Source organism: Malus sylvestris, chromosome 1, assembly GCF_916048215.2.
Source record: "Malus sylvestris chromosome 1, drMalSylv7.2, whole genome shotgun sequence".
Classification (NCBI taxonomy): Eukaryota; Viridiplantae; Streptophyta; class Magnoliopsida; order Rosales; family Rosaceae; genus Malus; species Malus sylvestris.
Genome location: NC_062260.1, coordinates 25,742,886 through 25,766,152, shown reverse-complemented (window position 1 = coordinate 25,766,152; position 23,267 = coordinate 25,742,886). Strand labels below are relative to the sequence as shown.

At 38.7% G+C, this 23,267-nt stretch overlaps 1 protein-coding gene and 1 long non-coding RNA gene across 4 annotated transcripts; one reads left to right on the top strand and one right to left on the bottom strand.

Moving 5' to 3' along the window:
- Window positions 1–32: 32 nt before the first annotated feature.
- LOC126628861 (putative inactive cadmium/zinc-transporting ATPase HMA3) lies at window positions 33–13,607 on the top strand. Of its 3 annotated transcripts, XM_050298738.1 has the most exons (11): window positions 33–253; window positions 513–654; window positions 6,165–6,256; window positions 7,409–7,672; window positions 9,445–9,542; window positions 10,176–10,431; window positions 10,520–10,657; window positions 10,760–11,087; window positions 11,302–11,504; window positions 11,628–11,827; window positions 12,037–13,607. In XM_050298738.1, the coding sequence occupies exons 2-11, from the start codon at window positions 536–538 to the stop codon at window positions 13,513–13,515; spliced, it is 3,177 nt and encodes a 1,058-aa protein (XP_050154695.1). In that variant the 5' UTR covers window positions 33–253; window positions 513–535; the 3' UTR covers window positions 13,516–13,607. The 3 variants fall into 3 exon arrangements, with proteins under 3 accessions (XP_050154695.1, XP_050154686.1, XP_050154690.1); XM_050298729.1 differs by lacking the exons at window positions 33–253; window positions 513–654; window positions 6,165–6,256 and having other exon boundaries at window positions 7,517–7,672; window positions 9,468–9,542; XM_050298733.1 differs by lacking the exons at window positions 33–253; window positions 513–654; window positions 6,165–6,256; window positions 7,409–7,672; window positions 9,445–9,542 and adding an exon at window positions 9,875–10,041.
- A 5,801-nt stretch (window positions 13,608–19,408) lies between these two features.
- LOC126628969 (uncharacterized) lies at window positions 19,409–20,041 on the bottom strand. The gene is made up of 3 exons (XR_007625640.1): window positions 19,726–20,041; window positions 19,533–19,638; window positions 19,409–19,442 (listed from the first exon to the last, which is right to left on the bottom strand). It is a non-coding gene; the product is annotated as an uncharacterized LOC126628969 (long non-coding RNA).
- Between the last annotated feature and the right edge of the window lie 3,226 nt (window positions 20,042–23,267).

Sequence of the window (23,267 nt, the reverse complement as noted above, 5' to 3'; positions counted from 1 at the left end):
CATTCTTTTTCCCTCCATCTGGTTAACCAATTATTCCAACCAAAGAAAGTTGTTTTGTTAGGAGATTACTTCATTAATTTAAGATATTCTTTATGTACATGTCCCTCTATAAGTTATAATCCTTCCCTTCTTATAGGTATAGTTCTCACAACTTCATCTACTTAAAGCTTTCAGACCCTATTACTCTCTCTCTCTCTCTCTCTCTCTCTGAATTAAGCTTGAAAAATCCCCAGAGCTCCCCCTTACCTACAAGGTGATTTTCTTTAAGCATTTACCTTGGTCATATCGAGTGAATTCACGATTAGTATTGTCGACGGAGATGAGTTGCCCCTGGTTAAGTAATTCTCAAGTCTCCTATTCTTCGTCTCCTCGAGACCCTCGGTACACCTGTATCACACACACACGAACTTCTGACCAAATAATTTTCATAACTCTACTCTTCACAAATCAGACACAAAGTTTGTATACCAACAGAAAATTAGTAATTTTTCATGTGTCCTGTGTATTTGCAGAAGTTGAGAGATAATTAAGCAGGATGGCTTCTGCCCAGGGAAAAGAAAAGCCAGCAGCCATAAAGTTTCAGAAGAGCTACTTTGATGTGTTGGGGTTGTGCTGCGCATCAGAAGTTCCTCTGATAGAGAATATCCTCAAGCCTCTTGTGTTGGATTATGTGGCCAAGTGGCCATATACTTTAGATTAAACAAACCAAAGGTGGACAACACATTTCCTTGTTTTGGGGAGGAAATAGGGAAAAGGTTTTTTGTCTTGGTCCATGGGAAGTCACGGTTGAGGTTTTGAATAATAAGTTTTGGTTGTAATGAGAAGTAAGAGTGGGATAGAAGAGAAGAAAATAGAGTGCAGAAAATTGAGAGAGCCGAAGAGAAGAGAGGGAGAGAAAGAAGGTACTGCTACAGTACCATTTTCAGAGAAGGGGTTGTTGTTCCTTTCATTGGATAATTCTCACTCCATCAAAGTGTTATTGTTGTAATAGCTTTGAGCTTTGTATAGAGAAGAAATTAATCACTATATTTCTTTCTCTATTTGTTTCTTTAGAGTGTGAGTTATTGGGTTATTTGGGTTGTGAGATTGCCAACACTTTGTAAACTCCCATTTGGTTGATAGTGGATTCTTGGGTGAGCTCCTACTGCTCCGAGGACGTACTCCAGTTACACTGACTGTTGAGGAACCTCGTTAAAATCTTGGTGTCTTTAATATTTTGTTCTTGCATTTTATTTGATATATTTCCTGTGGGTTAGCTTGAGTTGGTTCCACAAGGGTTTGGTGCTATCCTAGCACAACAATTGGTATCAGAGCACTGGTTGCTCTTGGGTACTGTCTAGTTGCCAAAGATGTCAGACGGGCAAGATGAAAATCCTTTTGGAAGCAGCTCCGGGTTTGCAAGAACGACGGTGCAAAATGCAAAGTTCGAAGTGGAAAAGTTTGATGGCACAAACAACTTCGGGATGTGGCAATGTGAGGTCAAAGATGTGTTGGCTCAACAAGATCTACTTGCCGCGTTGGGAGAGAAGCCGGAAACTATGTCGAAACCGGAATGGGAAAAATTAAATTTGTGAGCTTGCTCTTCAATTCGGTTGTGCCTTGCAAAAACTCAGAAGTATTTTGTGATGCGGGAGACGGTAGCAAGTGTGTTGTGGCAAAAATTGGAAGACAAGTATATGACAAAGAGTGCAGAGAACCGACTACACTTGAAGAAAAAGCTCTACCGCTTCCAATACAAAGAAGGTACAAAAATGATTAGACACCTTGATGCTTTTAATAAGTTGATTGCCGACTTGTTAAATTTAGATGAGGATATTAAGGATGAAGATAAGGCCTTAATATTGTTGAATTCCTTGCCGGACTCTTATGAGCATTTTGTTACAACTATTATGCATGGTAAAGAAACTGTGAAATTTGAAGATGTGTCAAATGCCTTGATGAATTATGAAATGAGGCATAGAGATAAAAATCATGATAGTACCTCTGAAGCTTTATTTGTTAGAGGTAGATCATCGGAGAGGAGGTCATCTTCTAGCAGGAAAAAATCACAGTCTCGACCTAGAGGAAACTCTAAAGGTAGAAAACCTTTGGAAAGGGATGAATGTGCCTTTTGTCGTAATAAGGGCCATTGGAAGAAAGATTGTCCCAAATTGAAGACCAAAGGAAAAGAAAGTTCTGAAGCTAATGTTGCTGAGGTTGAAACAGATTTTTCTGATTTTGCTTTAACCACTTCCTCATCATTTGATTGTGCTACTAAGTGGGTGTTGGATACGGGTTGTACTCATCATATGACTCCTCACAAGGATTGGTTTTCAAGCTTGAAAGAGTTTGATGGTGGCGTTGTGTTCATGGGAGATGACAATCCTTGCACAACAAAAGGGATTGGTACAGTTCGTTTGAAGTTGCATGATGGCATGGTTAAAGAGTTGACAGGTGTTCGGTATGTACCGAATTTGAAGAAAAATCTTATTTCTTTGGGTACTTTGGAATCTAAGGGTTTCAGGTTTCATTCAGATGGACAGACATTGAAAGTTACTTATGGTGCACTTGTTGTGATGAAAGCTCCTAGATGTGGCCATTTGTATTTATTGCAGGGAAGCACTGTGACAGGTGAAGCATCTGTAGTCTCTGAAAATATAGGCACATCTGATTCAGATACTACTAGATTGTGGCATATGAGATTAGGCCATGCCGGTGAGAAAGCTCTACAAGGGCTTGTGAAAAAAGGTCTTCTAAAAGGTGCCACGACTTGTAAGCTTGATTTCTGCGAGCATTGTGTCTTGGGAAAGCAAACTAGAGTGAAGTTTGGTACTGCTGTACATCAGACGAAGGGCATTCTTGATTATGTGCATTCGGATGTTTGGGGTCCTACAAAGACTCCCTCTTTGAGTGGTAGACATTGGTTCGTGACCTTTGTTGATGATTATTCAAGAAGGTCTTGGGTCTACACTATGAAGCATAAGAGTGAGGTGTTAAGCATTTTCTTGGGTTGGAAGAAAATGGTTGAGAACCAGACTGGGAGAAAGATTAAGATTTTGAGATCGGATAATGGTGGTGAATACACATCCGATCCTTTCTTTAAAGTTTGCAAAGAGGAAGGAATTGTGAGACATTTCAGTGTTCGGGGAACTCCACAACAAAATGGAGTTGCAGAAAGATTGAATCGAACCTTGCTTGAGAAGGTTAGATGTATGTTGTCTCAGTCGGGTTTAAGCAAGTCATTTTGGGCAGAGGCAGTTAATTATGCATGTCACATCATCAACCGGTTACCCTCAGCTGCTATTCAGGGTAAGACACCAATGGAGGTATGGACTGGAAAACCTTCTTCTGATTATGATCATATTCGTATTTTTGGTTCACCTGCTTATTTTCATGTAACTGAAAATAAACTTGATCCTAGAGCCAAAAAGGCTATCTTTCTTGGTTTTAGTAGTGGTGTCAAAGGTTACAGGTTGTGGTGTCCAGAGATGAAGAAACTGGTAATTAGTAGAGATGTGACATTTGACGAAGAAAGTATGTACAAAGTCTCTGAGAAGAATGTGAAAGATGTCCAACAGGTGGAGCTTGAGAAAGTTGCTTCTGGTACTTCAAATCCTATTTCCGCTGATGTCGAAGCCACTACAAGTGAAGAAGTTGGAGACCATGAGGATGTTGAAGAAGTTGAACTTGAAGATTCTATTCAAGTTGAAGAGCAAGTTTCACCTCAAGAGTCTATTGCCAAGAACAGAGGAAAGAGACAAATTACTAAGCCAGCTCGGTATAGTGATTATGTTGCTTTTGCTCTTCCTATTATCACTGAAGAGATTCCATCCAATTTTGAGGAAGCTATTGAGAGTGAGGAGAAGAATAGGTGGTGCAATGCCATGGGTGATGAGATGAATTCTCTCTTGAAGAACAAGACTTGGGAGTTAGCTAAATTGCCTAAGGGCAAGAAAGCTATTGGTTGCAAATGGGTGTATGCCAAGAAGGAAGATGCTGATGAGAAAAGCAATGTGAGATTTAAAGCAAGATTAGTTGCTAAAGGGTATGCACAAAAGGAGGGCATTGACTACAATGAAATCTTTTCTCCGGTTGTGAAGCACTCCTCAATTCGCATTATGTTAGCTCTTGTTGCACAGTATGATCTTGAGCTTGTGCAACTTGATGTAAAAACGGCTTTCCTACATGGTGATTTGAATGAAGAGATTTATATGTGTCAACCAGATGGGTATATAGTGAAAGGGAAGGAGAATTTGTTTTGCAAATTGAAGAAATCACTTTATGGTTTGAAGCAATCTCCAAGGCAATGGTATTTGAGGTTTGATAAATTTATGAGAGGCCAAAATTATTCTAGAAGTCAATATGATCATTGTGTGTACTTCAAGAAGTTGCAAGATGGGTCTTTCATTTATTTATTGATATATGTTGATGATATGTTGATTGCCTCAAAGAATGTCGAAGAGATTGAGAAATTGAAGAAGCAAATGAAGAATGAGTTTGAGATGAAGGATCTTGGTGAAGCGAAGAAGATCCTTGGCATGGAGATCACTAGAGATAGAGCAAAGGGTTTCGTCAGTTTGAATCAAAAACAATACCTTGAGAAGTTGATTCGGAAGTTTGGAGTTCATGATTCAACCAAACCGGTTAGTACCCCTTTGGCTCCTCATTTTAAATTGAGTTCTCTACAATGTCCTAAAACTGATAAAGAGAAACTGCAAATGAAAAATATACCATATGCAAATTTGGTTGGTAGTTTGATGTATGCAATGGTATGCTCTAGACCGGATATTGCTCATGCAGTTGGCATGGTGAGTCGATATATGCATAATCCAGGTAAAGAGCATTGGCAAGCAGCTAAGTGGATATTGAGGTATCTCCATGGTACTCGAGATGTTGGTTTATGCTTTGAGAGGGATGACTCTGGTATTGGTCATTTTGCAGTTGGTTATGTTGATTCAGATTATGCAGGTGATCTGGATGGAAGGAAGTCTACTACAGGCTATGTGTTTACTATGGCTAAAGGGCCAGTTTGTTGGAGGTCCATTTTGCAGTCGTCTGTTGCCTTGTCTACTACAGAGGCTGAATATATGGCAGTTGCTGAAGCTATAAAGGAGGCCATTTGGATACATGGGCTTATTAGAGATTTGGGGGTTGATCAGAAGCAGGTGGAGGTACATTGTGATAGTCAGAGTGCCATTTATTTGGCTAAGTATCAGGTTCATCATGCGAGGACCAAGCACATAGATGTGCGTTATCACTTTGTTCGTGAAATTGTTGGTGAAGGGGAAATCATTCTCCAGAAGATTCCAACTAAAGACAACCCCGCTGATATGTTGACTAAGGTTGTTGGTGTAGCCAAGTTTGTTCACTGTTTGAACTTGGCTCACATTTTGCCTATATAAAGAAGGCGTTGAGTAGTAGGAGTTTTGGAGCATTTGGCTCAGCATGAGTTGTTCTCTTGCTAGTGTTTGGGAGTGATGTTGTGTGCTAATTGTGTTGGTTGGCTTATCATGGCGTTTTCGGAACTTGGCCAAGGTGGAGATTGTTGGATTATGTGGCCAAGTGGCCATATACTTTAGATTAAACAAACCAAAGGTGGACAACACCTTTCCTTGTTTTGGGGAGGAAAATAGGGAAAAGGTTTTTTGTCTTGGTCCATGGGAAGTCACGGTTGAGGTTTTGAATAATAAGTTTTGGTTGTAATGAGAAGTAAGAGTGGGATAGAAGAGAAGAAAATAGAGTGCAGAAAATTGAGAGAGCCGAAGAGAAGAGAGGGAGAGAAAGAAGGTACTGCTACAGTACCATTTTCAGAGAAGGGGTTGTTGTTCCTTTCATTGGATAATTCTCACTCCATCAAAGTGTTATTGTTGTAATAGCTTTGAGCTTTGTATAGAGAAGAAATTAATCACTATATTTCTTTCTCTATTTGTTTCTTTAGAGTGTGAGTTATTGGGTTATTTGGGTTGTGAGATTGCCAACACTTTGTAAACTCCCATTTGGTTGATAGTGGATTCTTGGGTGAGCTCCTACTGCTCCGAGGACGTACTCCAGTTACACTGACTGTTGAGGAACCTCGTTAAAATCTTGGTGTCTTTAATATTTTGTTCTTGCATTTTATTTGATATATTTCCTGTGGGTTAGCTTGAGTTGGTTCCACAAGGGTTTGGTGCTATCCTAGCACAACATCTTGAAGGTGTGAAAGAGGTTTCAGTGATTGTGCCTTCCAGAACTGTCATTGTTGTCCATGATAGCCTTCTCATTTCCCAGCTTCAAATCGGTAATATATTCTCTTAAATAATTTTACGCCAGTTAATATTAGTATTTCCCCTTAATTCTCTAATATTTGCGCTAAAAATTGGTTATTTTTTTCTTAATAGTTGCACAACAGAAAGCAAATAGTTTTGGGAAAAAGAAAAAAAAAAGAACGATAGCAGTAGGTGGACGTGTACTTTTTCTGTTGTGGGAGAATTATTAATCGGCATATCGTGTCCCATTATGAACCAAAAAAATCGAACCGGATCATTTCCTGATCCATATATATATTGAGTATGCTGAGTAGACGATCTGGACTGTTAAAATTTAATTCAACGACTACAACTATTTTAATTTTTAGAGGGTCCTCTGTTTGTACCATTATGAACCAAAAAGATGGAACCGGATCCTGTCATGATTCATATATATATTGAGCCTGCTGAGCAGGCGATCTGGACCGTTGAAATTTAATTCAACGGCTACAACTATTATAATTTTTAGAGAATACTCTGTTTGTAGTCGTTGAATCAAATTTCAACAGTGCAAATCGCCTGCTCAGCATATTTAATATATATGGATCCAGAGAGAATCCGGTTCCCAAAAAGATAGAGACGAGCATGCCTTATATGTTTTTCTTTACCCAACTTTCACGTACTATTTTGCTTTCCTTTTCATCACCCACTATAATATACTTCAAAATAGCTTTCAGTTGTAGCTAATTCATTGTACGTTTCACCTTTTTTTTTCTTTCTTTTTTTTGGAAGCGTTGTACGTTTCACCTTACACTATATAATACTAAATAGTTTTACACCCCTTTGGTGTGAATCTTGAGACTCCTTGACTATGAGGAAAAGCACATTAGTTTTCTTAAAATAAAAAAGCTCAAGCTATTTATTCGAAAATAAAATAAAGTATGCTCAGTCCATTTAGTCGGCCTCTCACACACTCTTTTATCTTAATACAAATGCACAAGTTTTTCAAACTCCATTATTACTTATAAGGATAAAGTTCTTTTGATTTGCCCCATCAGATAACATTTAGAAACATTGAAAATTGAAGGAAAATTAATACGACAGCAAACTCACATGAATGGATATCGAAAAATTGATAGGGCAACATAAACAAATTTATTTTTCCTTGAGGAAATTGCCCTTTTGATCTGTTATTTCATGGACAGTTAAGGCACTAAACCAAGCAAGGCTAGAAGCAAATGTGAGAGTGTATGGGGCAGGGGACATTTACAAGAAAACGTGGCCAAGTCCATATGCAATTGGTAGTGGCGTGTTACTGGTTCTATCATTTCTCAAGTACGCATATCGGCCATTAGGGTGGTTGGCCCTTGGAGCCGTGGCCGTTGGCATTTTCCCCGTTGCTTTGAAATGTTTTGCGGCTATTCGGAATTTCAGGTTTCATGACATCAACATTCTTGTTATCATTGCCGGTGAGTCAATACTTTGTCTTAATATTCAACTTATTTTTTCATTTCATTCTCCACAATTTTGGTTTTCTAAATTGGTAGAAACTCTACTGCATGATGTTGCGTTAGTTATATGAAACTATCATATAAACATTGAGGTACACTGTACACATGACTGTCAGTCAATCATCTATCACGAGAATAATACTTAATATGATACAATCATCTGTTCCACTTTAAAATTACTTGTCAAATTATATTTTCTACACTCCAAAATTTTGTTACCACTTATCTACTCATTTCTTTGTCAGCTACTTTATAAAAATGATTACAAAAATTAGCTATAAAAAATTACAAGTAAAATGTCGTATTAAATAAATCTAGGCCGTCTTGTTCTTATTGCAAATTGGATTTATCCTTTTGTTTTGTTTTTCTCCGTTGCAAGGATGTTTAAGAAAAAGACTTTGCCGACCTTCACACCGAATAACCTTAAACGGTTGATCCTTTTGTTTTGTTTTTTTCTCTGAAAATAATTGCAACACATCACGTTTCCTTAGAAAGTTTGAATAGATACAGGTTGGTTTCTGTGTACAAGTCCAGAAGCCACCGTTAGACGTACTTTATGATTTTTTACGATGCACAGAAATGACCCAACGTCTTTGGCTTCTTGCAAGTTTGAGTGGGTATGTATGGGTGGGTTGGATTAAAAGTTTGGATCGCTATTCGGTGAATTTGAGTCATATTATTGGTCGTTTATTATGGGGTTAAGTCTACACTTTTCTTTAATGTGGATAATATGAGTTGTTAAAAAAAAAAAAGGGTATTCCACATCGATTTCCCTCAAATGATATACTTTTGGGAGAAATGCAATGGCTAGATTGTTTTGACACTTGAAAAACTTAAGAGTTCATTTGGCATCTTATTTGAGAACTGGTTTTTTTTTTAAACTCATGTTTTGATTTAAAATTTTTAAATCAAAAACCATTTTTGGTGTACAACTTCTCAAACTAATCAAAAACTAAAAATTCGAACACCTTTGTAAATATTTTTAAGTTGTGGTTTTGAGAATTGGGATCCACACCACACTAAACACCAAACAACAATTTAACATTGGGATTCAAAACTTGTTTTTAAGTTAAAAATTCGATCCAAATCAGCCTTAAAATCTTTAGTTTTTTTCTTCTTTTTTTCAGAGTTCATAACTCTACCCATTCGAGGCTTTTTCGAGTAATGCTGGAGGGGTTCCCATTTCCGAGCATTACTTGAATCCTCTTATAGCATATTCTGCATTTTTGTACTTTCACATCTCTTCTTAGATTTAAAAACTTTTCTATTTAGATTAGGTTTTCTAAATTTTTAGTACACCATAAAGTCTAATTCCATTGGCCCTAGCTCATTATTGGCCGGCTTCCCAATTTTTGGTGGAGGATGCTATTGGGTCATCATTTCGTGAACCGTATGTCTATTATAGTCTCACTGAATTTTATTAACGCAACATCTCTCTTGTCATGTTTTATGGTTGCTATGTAATATAAAATAAATGGTTCTTCAAATTAATTGAGGGAGACATTGAAATAAAAAAATAAAAAAATATAGCACTTAAGTGAAAGAACCAAAAACTACAAATTAAAAAAAAAAATCTACTGAATTACGAGTTCAGTTGTAGTTGGAAAAATGCTGTAAATTGGGACTGTATTTTCAGAACTCTATTGCAAAACAGCACACATGATACAGAAGTTACTTATTTGCGCATGTTTGTATATTTATGTAAATCCATTTGGTGTAACTTTTGACAGTAATTGGGACAATTGCTTTGAAGGACTATACAGAAGCTGCCTCGATTGTCTTTCTGTTCACCATTGCAGAGTGGCTCCAGTCTTCTGCAGGTTACAGGGTTAGCATAAAACACTCATCCTTCTTTTTTATGAAAAAATTAAGAACTAATCTCATTGAATTAAACAAAATACAAGTAACGATAAGTGGCAGAAAAACATAGCAATTGATTTTGGAACAACAAATTTTGCTGAAGACAGTTTTGTACATAATTTTGTGATAAACCACATACTAACCAATGCTTTAAAAGACGAAGGTGAAGCCCTTCCTAGGCGAAAGCCTTGATATTGAGGCGACTCATGGGACCTATAATTATTAATATATAGTCTAGTTGGAAGGTATGTCATATGGTCTTGTTGAACTTGAACTTAGAGGGTATGTCATGGAGTCTAGTTGAACTTGAACTTTGGCATTTTTTTTCTTTTAAAAAAAAAAAGAAAAAAAAAACCCAGTCAACTCTGCAGCTGCCTAGGCATGCCTCGATCACATCTAGGCGAGTTTAACCTATTCCCGTTGGGCAGAGGCATTTTCATCACCGCCTTGTCTCCAAAGCTGCCTAGGTGCGCCTCAAGGCTTGTTTTTCAAAACACTGATACTAATACATTAAAATGTTGTTTAAGGGATTAACGAATGACTTGCTAATGTATATCATAAACAGTCAGACATGTAGAATAACATGCTTTTATCTACTCAGGCAAAAGCAGTGATGTCGTCGTTGATGAGCATGGCCCCCCAAATAGCAGTCTTAGCAGAGAGTGGAGAAGTTGTGGGTGTTGATGAGGTAAAGTTGAACACAATTCTTGCTGTTAAGGCCGGCGAAAAGATACCGATTGATGGAATAGTTGTTGAAGGAAAAGCTGAAGTCGATGAGAAAACACTAACTGGAGAATCCTATCCAGTTGCCAAAGAAAAGGACTCCACTGTTTGGGCAGGCACTATCAATCTTAATGGTAACATAAATGTCGCTCCCGTCATTCTTTGATTTTGAAGAAAGAGTTATGTTTTCATTTCTGACAAAATTTGGTTTCAATTGTGAAGGTTATATTAGCGTGAAAACTACATCATTGGCTGAAGATTGTGCGGTCGCCAAAATGGCAAAACTCATCGAAGAGGCTCAAAACAGCAAATCCAGAACTCAAAGATTCATTGACAAATGTGCAATGTTCTATACCCCAGGTTAGTCTACTTTCCCCATACATTTCATATGTTTCCCTATTCTTTACTACTAAGGAGAATCCAAACGGTTGGATTTATACGTTTTGTGGCGCTGTTTTGCAGCGGTCCTGGTCATTTCTGTTTCTATCGCGGTGATTCCAGCTGCATTACATGTTCACAATTGGAGAAAGTGGTTTCACTTAGCTTTGGTTGTTTTAGTGAGCGCCTGTCCGTGCGGTCTCATCCTCTCTACACCCGTTGTGACTTTCTGCACGCTCACAAAAGCGGCAACATCTGGACTTCTGATCAAAGGAGGTGACTACATTGAGATACTTGCTAAAGTCAAGATCATGGCTTTTGACAAAACTGGTACAATAACAAGGGGTGAATTTGTGGTGATGGATTTTCAATCTCTTCGTGATGACATTAGCTTGAACACATTGCTTTACTGGTATAGACTGCAACTCCTCTATTCAGCAACATGTTGAATGAAACACACAAAAATTTTGATGGAAAGAAAAAATTTACTTCATGAAATTCAGAAAGAGGCTTTTAGTTTAAAGACAAATTTAAGGCTGTTTTAATGCTGCATTATTCTCCGAAAGCGTTTCCTATTATTTCACTAAGTTTGCAGTTCGTTGATTTCTCTATTAATCTTCATGAAGGGTTTCAAGCATTGAGAGGAAGTCAAGTCATCCAATGGCAGATGCGCTGGTTGACTATGGAAGATTGTTTTCGGTCGAGCCAAACCCTGAGAATGTGGAGGAGTTTCAAAATTTTCCCGGCGAAGGTATTCATGGGAAAATTGATGGACAAGATATCTACATTGGAAACAGAAAAATAGCTTTGAGAGCTGCTTGTGAAATAGGTAAATGCCATCAACTCCTGTATCTTCGAAGCTATTTCGAATGATTTCAAGGATTATGATTCATTTTCTTTTTGTTTATGGTCTTTTTGGATCTCTCATCGTTAAATCTTTTTGAAATTTCAGTTCCAACAATTGAAGGTTCGAAAGGTGGGAAGACGATTGGATACATATACTCTGGGGGAGCCCCTGCTGGAGTCTTTATAATATCTGATGCTTGTCGATCTGGGGCTGCAGAGGCTCTCAAGGAGCTAAAGAAGTTAGGCATTAAAACAGCTATGCTCACAGGAGATAGTAATGCTGCCGCATTGCATACAAATGAGCAGGTGTGTTATTCCTAATATCTTAGCCTCATATCGCTATGCTTAAATCTGCGCGCGCATACCATGCGCTCCACTCTCCACTCACTTTTATTGATTCAATGTATGATCTTCCCTGGTATACATGGCTGTAGAACTGCATATATATTTTCCTTGCAGATTAAGAAAGAAAAAAAAAAGAACAAATAAGAGTAGAAAATTTATCTGACTTGCAGCTTAAGCAAGCTCTCGAGGTAGTCCAGGCAGAACTTCTACCTGAAGACAAGGCAAGAATCATTAGAGAATTCAAAATGGAAGGAAACACAGCAATGGTTGGAGACGGGATCAATGATGCCCCTGCTTTAGCTACTGCCGATATTGGTATCTCAATGGGCATTTCAGGATCAGCCCTTGCTCAAGAAACTGGGAATATAATTTTACTGTCAAATGACATTAGGAAACTACCGAAAGCAGTCCAACTTGCGAGAAGAGCTAATAGAAAAGTGATTGAGAATGTGGCTTTGTCAATCACTGCTAAGGCTAGTATCCTTGCACTGGGATTTGCAGGGCATCCGCTTGTTTGGGCTGCAGTTCTTGCTGATGCCGGGACATGCTTGCTTGTGATATTCAACAGCATGCTACTCTTACAAGGAACCAACAAGCATGGAGGGAAAACTTCTGCACCACATGGCCATAAACATGGAAGCCATGGACATGGCCATAAACATGGAAGCCATGGACATAGCCATTCTCACAAAAACCAACATTGTTGCTCGGACAGCATACCCGTAAAAGTCTGTAAACCTCAAAAGTGTTCCTCGCAGAAATGCGGATCAGAGTGCCATCCTAGTCCCTTAAATTCAAGCTTTCCTTGTAAGCTTAAGTGCAGTGATGACTTACACGAGGCACGACACTGTGATGAAACAAGCTGCATCAAAGTCAGTCATGATCTCGAGTCACAGAATAAACACAATCATGGTTGTTTGAGGCATCATAATTTCAGCTCATGCGCAGAAGGTGATAAACTTCACGAGGAAAAACACTGCAATCATTCTGCTTCTTCTTTGGTGGAAATTCAAAAGTTGACAAGTAAAGGTCATTGCCACACGACCCACTGCGGCAAAGAGCACAGCAGAAATGAAGGTGATGGAGTCCATGAGGAAAAACACTGCAATTATTCTGCTTTTGCTTTGCACGAAAGCGAAAAATTGACAAGTAGTGTTCATTGCCACTCAAGCCACTGTGGAAAGGAGCATGTTAGAAACGAAGATGATGCAATCCATGAGCCAAAACACTGCAACCATTCTACTTTTTCCTTGGAGGAAAGCAGAAAGTTGACAAGTACTGGTCATTGCCACTCAACTCAATGTGGCAAAGATCATATTCACAATGAATCGTTAGGAGAAACGTTTGCCACAAGATGTGATCATCAGCCCCACCATAATCAAGACAAACAATCACCCCCTCATCACACGACGATTGATATTGTAGCGGGTTGCAACCGCACAGAATCAGCCGCAACGAATTCTTGCATTGGCTCCCGGACAGCGGAAAAGGAAGCATGTTGCTCAGAATTAGTAGCAATTCATGCTTGTGTGTTGGAGAAAAGAGAAGTCGGTGGGTGCTGTAAAAGCTACATGAAGGAATGCTGTGGTGGTCATGGGCATGTTGGTTCTAGCTTTCAGGGTTGTTTATCAGAAATCACAATGGAATAGATGTAACTGACTGAAAATAAGTGTGTGTGTGTGTATATATATATATATATATTATATACGTGCTTTATATATATTTGTGAAATTATCTTCAACTCCATGCTGCATGAAAATATCTTCAAAAAACAAACAAAAGTACAAGCTATAGCACTTCCTCTTCCTTATCATAAATTCAAAATGCCACTTTTTTTCGAATTTTCGGCAGGATTACCAACACTTTCGAGGGACGAGGGTATTTTTGATCCAGCGGAAACACCTTCAAACCTTTTTGAGTATGTTATTTTCCTATCATCCGTTTTATACGATGACGCGGTTGAACTTGAATATATTTGACGTGATGCTTTTAATGTAACTCCATTTGAACGTCTTTGAGGTTCAGAAGTACCTCAAATCAAGAATTTGAACATTATTGCAGGTTGTTATAGCTACTTGTACACCAGATGTTTTGCCGCAACGATATGGCAGAAGCTGTGTCACGAGGATCCGCTGTCGTTAACGACAGGATCCGCGGTTGTTAAACGGTCTTGTAGGTGATGGGATTTTGAGGGATTGTAATGGAGGAATAGCTCCTGATATCACCTGTCTTTGCGACGAAATGAAGTTGGGAGAGGAGGTACAGTGAACAGCCGCTGTCGTGAACATTGAGTTCTGAAGAACTAGTCAACTAAACAGCAACACAAGGAATGAAAGTGCAATGTTGGAGCGATCCTCTTATAGGAAACAATGTCAAACATAGCCGCCCTAACAGCCGTAGGGATTTTGCGCTGGCGTTGCTCGGGCAATGTTGGAGTACCATGTTGTTGGGATTTAAAAGACTTCTCTACTTTGGAGATGTCTATCTCACAAATAAGAATGTAACACAGCGGAAATTGATAGGCAAGAGAAAAAGAATATTCAAGGTAACACTCAAAACTTTTCTTATTCTCACACAAACTAATACAAGAGAAATCACTCAAACACTCTTGGAAGCTATGAATGCTTCTTCTACTTATTCTCACTTTAGAGAGCCTTCTTGTCTCTCTTACTTCTTCTTCTTCTTTCTCACTTCTCTTTTCTTCTTCTTATGTCTTACATTACAACACACTCACCTATATTTATAGGCAAGCATAACCAACCATACCAAGTGTGAATACCAAGTGTGAAATCATCCTAGCCATTATTCTTGATTCTCTTAAAGTAGCCCACCAAGATAGACTTTGCTTATGAACATAATGAACACATGCCATATTCATGCTAGAATTGTCTAGCATTTTCAATGCATGCACCGGCCATTCTAGAAGCAAGATTACCTTTCAACATCCCCCCTTAATCTTGCTTGTGACGCCGATTGAGTTTCTCAGTCTGATAAAGACTTCTTGCTTGAGTGGCTTAGTGAATATGTCTGCAATTTGGTCTTGAGACTTCACGTATTCCACTTGCACATCCTTTCTTGCAATGCACTCTCTTATGTAGTGATAGCGGGTATCTATGTGCTTGCTCCTGTCATGGAATACTGGATTTTTTGCTAGAGCTATTGCAGACTTATTGTCGACATAGATCTCTGTTGGTTCTTCTTGTGGCATGCTTAATTCTTTCAGCAAGTTTCTCAGCCAAATTACATGACAAACACATGCGGTAGCAGCTACGTATTCAGCTTCACATGTAGATAGTGTGACAATCGGTTGCTTCTTCGACATCCATGTGAATGCAGTGTCTCCAATGAAGAACACAAATCCAGTAGTGCTTTTTCTATCGTCAGAATCTCCTGCCCAATCACTGTCGCTATATCCAACAAGTTTGTAGTTACTAGAACTTGAATAGAACAAGCCAAAGTTAATAGTACCTTTAAGGTATCGAAGAATTCTTTTGGCAGTCTTCAAGTGTGTAGTTGTGGGATTCTCCATGTAGCGACTGACTAATCCGACGACATAGAGAATGTCTGGTCTTGTGCATGTCAAGTAGCGCAAGCTTCCAACTAGACTCTTGAAAAATGTTGGATCTACACTTTCTCCTTCATCATGCTTGGTTAGTTTGACTCCACACTCCACTGGCGTGCTTATGGGCTTGCAGTCGTGCATTTTGAACTTTTTCAGTATCTCATTTGTGTAGCTTTCTTGGGAGATGAAAATGCCTTCTTCGCTCTGCTTAACTTCAATGCCTAGGTAGTATGCCATTAGCCCGATGTCCGTCATCTCAAATTCTTTGGTCATCACTTTCTTGAACTCTTCAAACATGCTTGGATTACTCCCAGTGAAGATTAGATCATCCACATATAAGCACACAATCAAAATATCTCCATCTTTGACTTTGACGTAAAGAGCATGTTCATGAGGGCACTTGGTGAAGTTGTTTTCTTGGAAGTACTTGTCGATGCGACTATTCCATGCTCTTGGCGCTTGTTTTAACCCATAGAGGGCTTTCTTCAGCTTCAGAATCTTGTCTTCATGCCCTTTGATTTCATAGCCTGATGGTTGCTGAATGTAGACTTCTTCTTCAAGGACTCCATTTAGGAAGGCGGACTTCACATCCATTTGTTGAATCTTCCATTTGTTTTGAGCTACCAAAGAAATTAGCAATCGTATCGTTTCCAAACGAGCAACAGGTGCAAATACCTCATCATAGTCGATTCCAACTCTTTGACTATAGCCTTTCGCCACTAGTCTCACCTTGTATCTTTCGACCTCTTCGTTGGCATTTTTCTTTGTCTTGTACACCCACTTGACTCCGATGGCTTTGTGTCCTTTTGGAAGAACAGTGAGTTCCCATGTTTCATTTTTCTCGATTGCTTCGATTTCTTCATCCATTGCTTTCCTCCACTTAGTATCTTGTACTGCTTCTTGGAAGTCGACTGGTTCACAATCAGCAAAGAGACAGAAAAGTGTAGGATTATCAAGTCTTTCAGCTACCTCATAGAGATCTCGTATACTTCTTGTGCGTGGTACTTCTCTTTCATTTAGGCTCCCACTTGATGATGTTGATGCTGGTGAATTGCCATGATTGGTTGATATTGGTGAAGCAGGTGGAGTAGTGGATTCTTGTTGAACCTCTCTTGCTTGCTCCATCGTCCCTTGTTCATTCTCTTCTTCAAATTGAGGAAAGAAATGAAGATCTCCTGCATGCGGGCCAAAATCCCATTCTTCTTCTTCGTCGAACGTCACGTCTCGACTGATCACCGTCTTCCCATTGTTTGGATTATACAACTTGTAGCCTTTTGAATTTGAGTCATAGCCGATGAAGATGAACTTCTCACTTTTGTCGTCGAGTTTGGCTCTCCTCTCGTCTGGTACATGTACATGGGCTATGCTTCCAAAAACTCTTAGATGAGAGATACCTGGTTTTCTTCCACTCCATGCTTCTTGCGGAGTCTTTCCCCACACACTTCTTGTTGGAGATCGATTGGATAGGTAGACAGCACATGCTACAACTTCTGCCCATAACTCCTTAGGCAATCTCTTGCTTTTGAGCATACTTCGAGCCATGTCGAGGATAGTTCGATTTTTTCTTTCCGCTACACCATTCTGTTGAGGGGATCTTGGAACTGTCAAAGGTCAACGAATTCCATTGGCTTCACAAAATTCTTGAAATTCCTTTGAAGTGAATTCTCCTCCTCGATCAGATCTCATGGCTTTGATCTTGCAACCACTCTCTTTTTCTACGGCGGCTTTGAACTTCTTGAATGCTCCAAAGACTTCTGATTTCTGCTTCAAGAAATAAACCCAGGTTTTTCTTGAAAAATCATCAATGAAGAGAAGGAAATAATTATTTTTACCCAAAGAGCTTGGTTTTATAGGACCGCACACATCGGTGTGAATGAGCTCAAGTGGCTTCTGGGCTCTTGTGGTCGACTCCTTTGGAAAGCTTTTCCTGAATTGTTTTCCAAGTAAACATCCTTCACAAACTTGATCAGGGTGGCTGATGCACGGTAATCCTCTCACCATCTCCTTCTTAGATAATAACTCCAATCCCCCGAAGTTAAGATGCCCAAAACGAAGATGCCAAAGCCAAGATATGTCTTTGTAACATATCTTGAGACACTTTGCAACATCGTTTTGAATGTTCATGGGAAACATCCTATTCTTTGACATTTTCACCTTGGCAATTAATCTTCCTTTGTCATCTCTAAGAAAAAGGATATAATTTTTTGTATGAAAATCATAACCTTTTTCTAAGAGTTGACCCAAACTCAAAATGTTGCTTTTCATATTGGGCACGTAGTAGACATTTGAAATTAATTGGTGACCGCCATTTTCAAGGGGAATAAGGATGTTACCTTTTCCTTTTACGGGTATTTTGGATTCGTCTCCAAAAGAAACGTTGCCACTCACTGATTCATTGAGCTCTACGAACACGCTTCTTTTTCCACACATGTGGTTGCTGGCGCCGGTGTCAAGATACCATGTATAGTCTTGGTCTCCATCATTGTTCTTGCATGCTAGTAGCACAACGCCATTCTCTTCTTTATCTTCTTTCACATAATTGACCTTCTCATCAAGTCTGTTGTTTGGAGCTCTACATTCCCAAGCATAATGCCCGAACTTTTGACAATTATAGCATTGAACTTGAGATTTTTCATACCTCAAGTTTGAGCGTCCTCTCCCACGACCTTTTGTTGAGCTTTCTCCTCTTTCGTAGTTGCTATGGTTGTTGAAGTTCCAACTTCGTCCACGTCCATGTCCACGTCCGCGACCTCGGCCACGACTTCTTCCGTACTGGCTTCTCTCGTTGTCGAAGCTTTCTTCTTTCTTCTTTGGCTGAATATGTATCTTGAGGAGCTGCTCATCATTCCCTTGCCTCTTCTTATGTTTCTCTTCATATGCTTGTAGCGAACCCATTAATTGCTCTATACTGATTTCTTCCAAGTCTTTAGTTTCTTCAATTGTCACGACAATGTGCTCGAACTTGGGGTCTAACGAGCGTAGTATCTTTTCCATAATTCTAACATCTTCTAATTTTTCACCGTTTCTTTTTAATTGATTGGAAACGGCTAAAACTCTTGAGAAGTAATCAGAGATTGATTCAGACCCTTTCATTTGTAAAGATTCGAACTCACCTCTTAATACTTGAAGACGAACCTTTTTCACTTGTTCGGCTCCTTTGTAAGAGGTTTGAAGCTTCTCCCATGCTTGCTTGGCGGAGGTTGCACTTGAGACCTTCTCAAAACCATTGTCATCTAATGCTTGGTAGATGAGGTAGAGAGCCTTCTTGTCTCTCTTTCTTGAATCTTTCAAACTCTCCTTCTGGGGTTGGGGCAGAGTAGCTTCATCTTCTGGCTCAGTGTAGCCTTTCTCCACGACTTCCCATACATCATGTGCTCCCAAAAGGGCCTTCATTTTGATACTCCAATTATCGAAGTTGTTGTTGTTGAGCACTGGAACTTGGAAAGCTGCCATAGCGTTGTTAGCCATGGCTCTGATACCACTTTGTTGGGATTTAAAAGACTTCTCTACTTTGGAGATGTCTATCTCACAAATAAGAATGTAACACAGCGGAAATTGATAGGCAAGAGAAAAAGAATATTCAAGGTAACACTCAAAACTTTTCTTATTTTTACACAAACTAATACAAGAGAAATCACTCAAACACTCTTGGAAGCTATGAATGCTTCTTCTACTTATTCTCACTTTAGAGAGCCTTCTTGTCTCTCTTACTTCTTCTTCTTCTTTCTCACTTCTCTTTTCTTCTTCTTATGTCTTACATTACAACACACTCACCTATATTTATAGGCAAGCATAACCAACCATACCAAGTGTGAAATCATCCTAGCCATTATTCTTGATTCTCTTAAAGTAGCCCACCAACATAGACTTTGCTTATGAACATAATGAACACATGCCATATTCATGCTAGAATTGTCTAGCATTTTCAATGCATGCACCGGCCATTCTAGAAGCAAGATTACCTTTCAACACATGTTTCCTTCTTACACATCAACATGGATTTTGTAGCATATACTGAATAATCAATCAAGCCATTTGATTTCAAAAAACTTGCATTTGAATTTTGACAAGGATAAAAAAGAATTAACGGTACAGATCATTTACATAAACTACTTGAAGCTAACAGCCGGAAGTTTACTCCTCTGGTTCACTATCCATTCACGAATAATTGAATTCACTTCATCGGGCAGTTCGTCGTGCGGGCAATGACCTAATTTCGAGAACAATGAAAGGAATAAACTTGTATGAAACTTTTGAGCATAAACACAGTATACAACAATGGAAATATTTTACACACCGGCATCCAACTCCTTGACGATGAACCCAGCACAATGCTCTTTAAGCATAGCCACTGTTGACTTGGAGTCCGATATTGGATAGTAAGCCAAACAAAAAGACATGGATGTGTTATGTATAGAATTATCAATGACAAACGTGATTTTGTACACTTAAAATAAAATTCTAATAGGATATGAAGATCCAATCCTCAAAGGTTAGTATTACTTGTAAGACAAAAAAAAATTAAAAAATTAAAAAAAAAACTGATCATGATTAGTACAAATAAAAGTACAAGGTCAACAAGTGAGGGCACAATTCTCATGAGCCATTCTCTCTTAGTCGTCTCCTCTCTCTCTCACCCACTTTTAAAATTAGTTTCACAACACATTATCAGCATGATGTGTTTTTGCGAAAAAGAGAAGGTCTTGGAAGAAGACTAAACCTTTTCACCATCTTCATCAACATCCAAGTAATCTTAAACCATAATCTATTTGGTTTCAATTTAATATATCCCATGAATAATATGATTATTGTTTTGTGTAATATGCATGTCATATCAACGTTGATGAATATATGGGTGGGTATATCAAAAAAGAAGATACAAATTAAGGGATTTCAAAACCCTAAATCACGGAAGTCGCGGCTTGAAGCCGCACCAGCGTCTGAGCTGCCAAGCTGCGCCAGTCGTTTAAATGGTTGCACGCTATGTCGTCTGACATGTCTTCTTCTTTCCAAAACTTGGTCGTCGCCGCTCTGCATCGTTGAGTCGTGAGGGATGTGATCCCATGCCACCTCCTATGACTCTGGCCGTTAGTGATGATGATGGCACGCATCTCCAACATCTTTTGTCATTGAGGTTGTGATGGGGAATTACCCCGAAGGCAGTATAAAGGAGATACCTTGTGATTCTCGTCGAAACACTCGACCCAAATCCCTTTCAACCACCATCGTTGTCCGTCGAAGACGAGAACAACCGAAGGAATAAGTCTGCAGCGCGATGCTGCAGGCATGAAACTCAACATGTTCAAATGCATTTAATAAGATATGTTAAAAGCAAACATATGTTGATCCACCAATGTAAGTGTACCATGAGGAGAAAAACTGAATTTTCAATTGCTTATCAGTAATTAAAACCGACATATGTTAAAGCATGCATATGAGAAGAAAGTAGACTTTTCAATTTGCTCATCTCACATTTTTTATTAAGTTCATCACCAAGGGAAATGCATATTCCAAGAGAAATGTGACTAACCAGAGAGATTGGTGATGGCATTTGAGATAGCAAGGGCAGTGCAGAGACCATTCCCTCATCCAGACATGTCTCCTCCGAGTAACAGCTTTGCAAACCTCTCCATCATTTAAACATCTGCAATCACAAAATAAATACGAAATAATTAAAATAAAAAAAAACAAATAAATCATCTTTAATTAGAACATAATCAGATAACAAAATTTTCAGCTGCACATAAATTAGTATGTATTTTCATTGAGTTTTCAGGATGTGAATATTACTGGACATCTCCTAAATTTTCTTGGAATCCAAACAGTGAGCAAGAATTTCCCAGAAGCCTAAATTTAGAAAGAAAAAAAAACATTTAAACATAAAAAGAAAACAAATAAACAAAACAAAATGAAATACCAGATAAAACACTCAATTAAAAATAACTAAGCAGAACAAAAAGCCAATGACAAAAAATATGACCATATGTAGCAAATCCAAAGCACACCCCAGAATCTTAATAAAAGCCAGAGAAAAAGAAGCAGCCTTCAAATAAAAAAAAAAGACATAAAACAAATAAACAAAGCAAATAGACTTTACCTTGTGGAAATATTCGGCAATCGTTATGTCTCGTTGGGCCACCGATAGCAACTCGTTCTAGAGAAGCTGCAGTCTTGTATCATTCCTCTTTGAAAAGAGTGTGGCGAAGGTGTCCCACGCTTCTTTTGGTGTCTTGGCCTTCCGTATGTGCTCCAACATGTCATCTTCAACTGTGGTTTTTAAGGCAAACATGGCCTTACCGGCCTTGATCTTCCACTTCCTCAAAATGCCGCTGGTGTCTTCTTCCGGCTGCGTAACTTCATTACCACCGACGACATCCCAAATATCTTGGCCTTGTAAGTAAGACTCCATACACGTCGCCCATGTGTTGTAATTTTTGTTGTTCAACTTCTTGATTCCTCCAACAACTTGAAGATCTCCCATCGTGTCGGCAGAACTTCGATAAGCCAAACAAGATTAACGAATAATCTTGCGAAGTACTAAACTTCTCACGATTCTCAAAAGTAGGGGTGGACACGGTTTGGTTCGGTGCGGTTTTGAGTGAAACCAAAACCGAAACCGAAATTTTTTGCGGTTTGGTTCAGTGCGGTTTTGAAGCCAAAACTGAAATGAAACCAAACCATTTGGTTCGGTTCGATGCGGTTTCAAACGGTTTCGGTTTGGTTCTTAAGAAAAAAATGTACAATTTGCAATTTAACATATTAATAAGCATTTTCCAGTAGCAATAGGAAAAATACATTTGTTATATAAACAATTAGCATGTTACATGCAGTTGTGATGTTAAAACATGTTTGTGCAACAAAAGGGTGTCCCGTACAAGGTATAACATAATACAAATTGAATAACTTTTAATTCATTAAACGTGAGCGAAACTTTCATACTAGAATATGTGATATCATGCTTCAAATGAGTGGACTTCATTAGATCATTGTTCGACTCTTGATAACAAGATTAGTCCACCCTTGTACATATATGTGTGTGTGTGTGATGATATAAAATAACAAAGGTCCTTCAAGTTAATGAACGAAAGAAAATGATGAATGATGATATTTTAGTGTGCTTGAGTCCATACTAAGTGCATGAATTCTAACAAATAATTAATTAAAACATGAAATTTAATATGGACATTTAATTAAATGTTTATTAATATTTGCGGTGCGGTTCGGTTTCGGTGCGGTTTTCAAAAGTCAAAACCGAAACCAAACCGTTTTCTATGTTGTGGTTTGGTTTCAAAACCGAAACCGTTCCAAAACTGCAAAACCAAACCGTTCGGTTCGGTTCGATTTGGTTCGTGTTTCGGTTTCGGATTTTTGTTTTAAGTGCCCACCCCTACTCAAAAGCTTCACTAGAGACGGTCCCTGATTGTACCGCTCTGATACCAATTGTTGAGGAAAAACTTAGAGTACACAACTCTAACACAAGTGTTGGAGAGACAACACTAGTAAACAAATTACTTGTATTACAATCACAAAATATTACAACACTCACAAGGACACAACTTTAGAAGCAATGACACTCACTTACTTTCTAGAGACAAACTCTAGACAACTCACACTCCTACAAGACTACTCTTACTTCTCACTCTCATTTGGTTGCCTAATTCTTCTTGATTACTTGATTGCTTTCACAACATCACACACCTATTTATAGGTGGTGTTTTGCCGACTCCAATTCCCCATCGACATAGGCATTACATAATAGCCATACATTTGTGATGGTTCTAGGCTTTTTCTGATGAACTTGGTATTCAATAATGTTTTCATTATATCTTGCTGCAATGG

What these genes read in the sequence shown, in the direction of transcription:
- LOC126628861 (XM_050298738.1), top strand. Translation starts at nt 536, where the DNA reads ATGGCTTCTGCCCAGGGAAAAGAAAAGCCAGCAGCCATAAAGTTTCAG. An exon ending in CATTCTTGTTATCATTGCCG is followed by an intron (nt 7,673 to 9,444) that starts GTGAGTCAATAC and finishes AACTTTTGACAG; the next exon opens with TAATTGGGACAATTGCTTTG. An exon ending in AGTCTTCTGCAGGTTACAGG is followed by an intron (nt 9,543 to 10,175) that starts GTTAGCATAAAA and finishes TTATCTACTCAG; the next exon opens with GCAAAAGCAGTGATGTCGTC.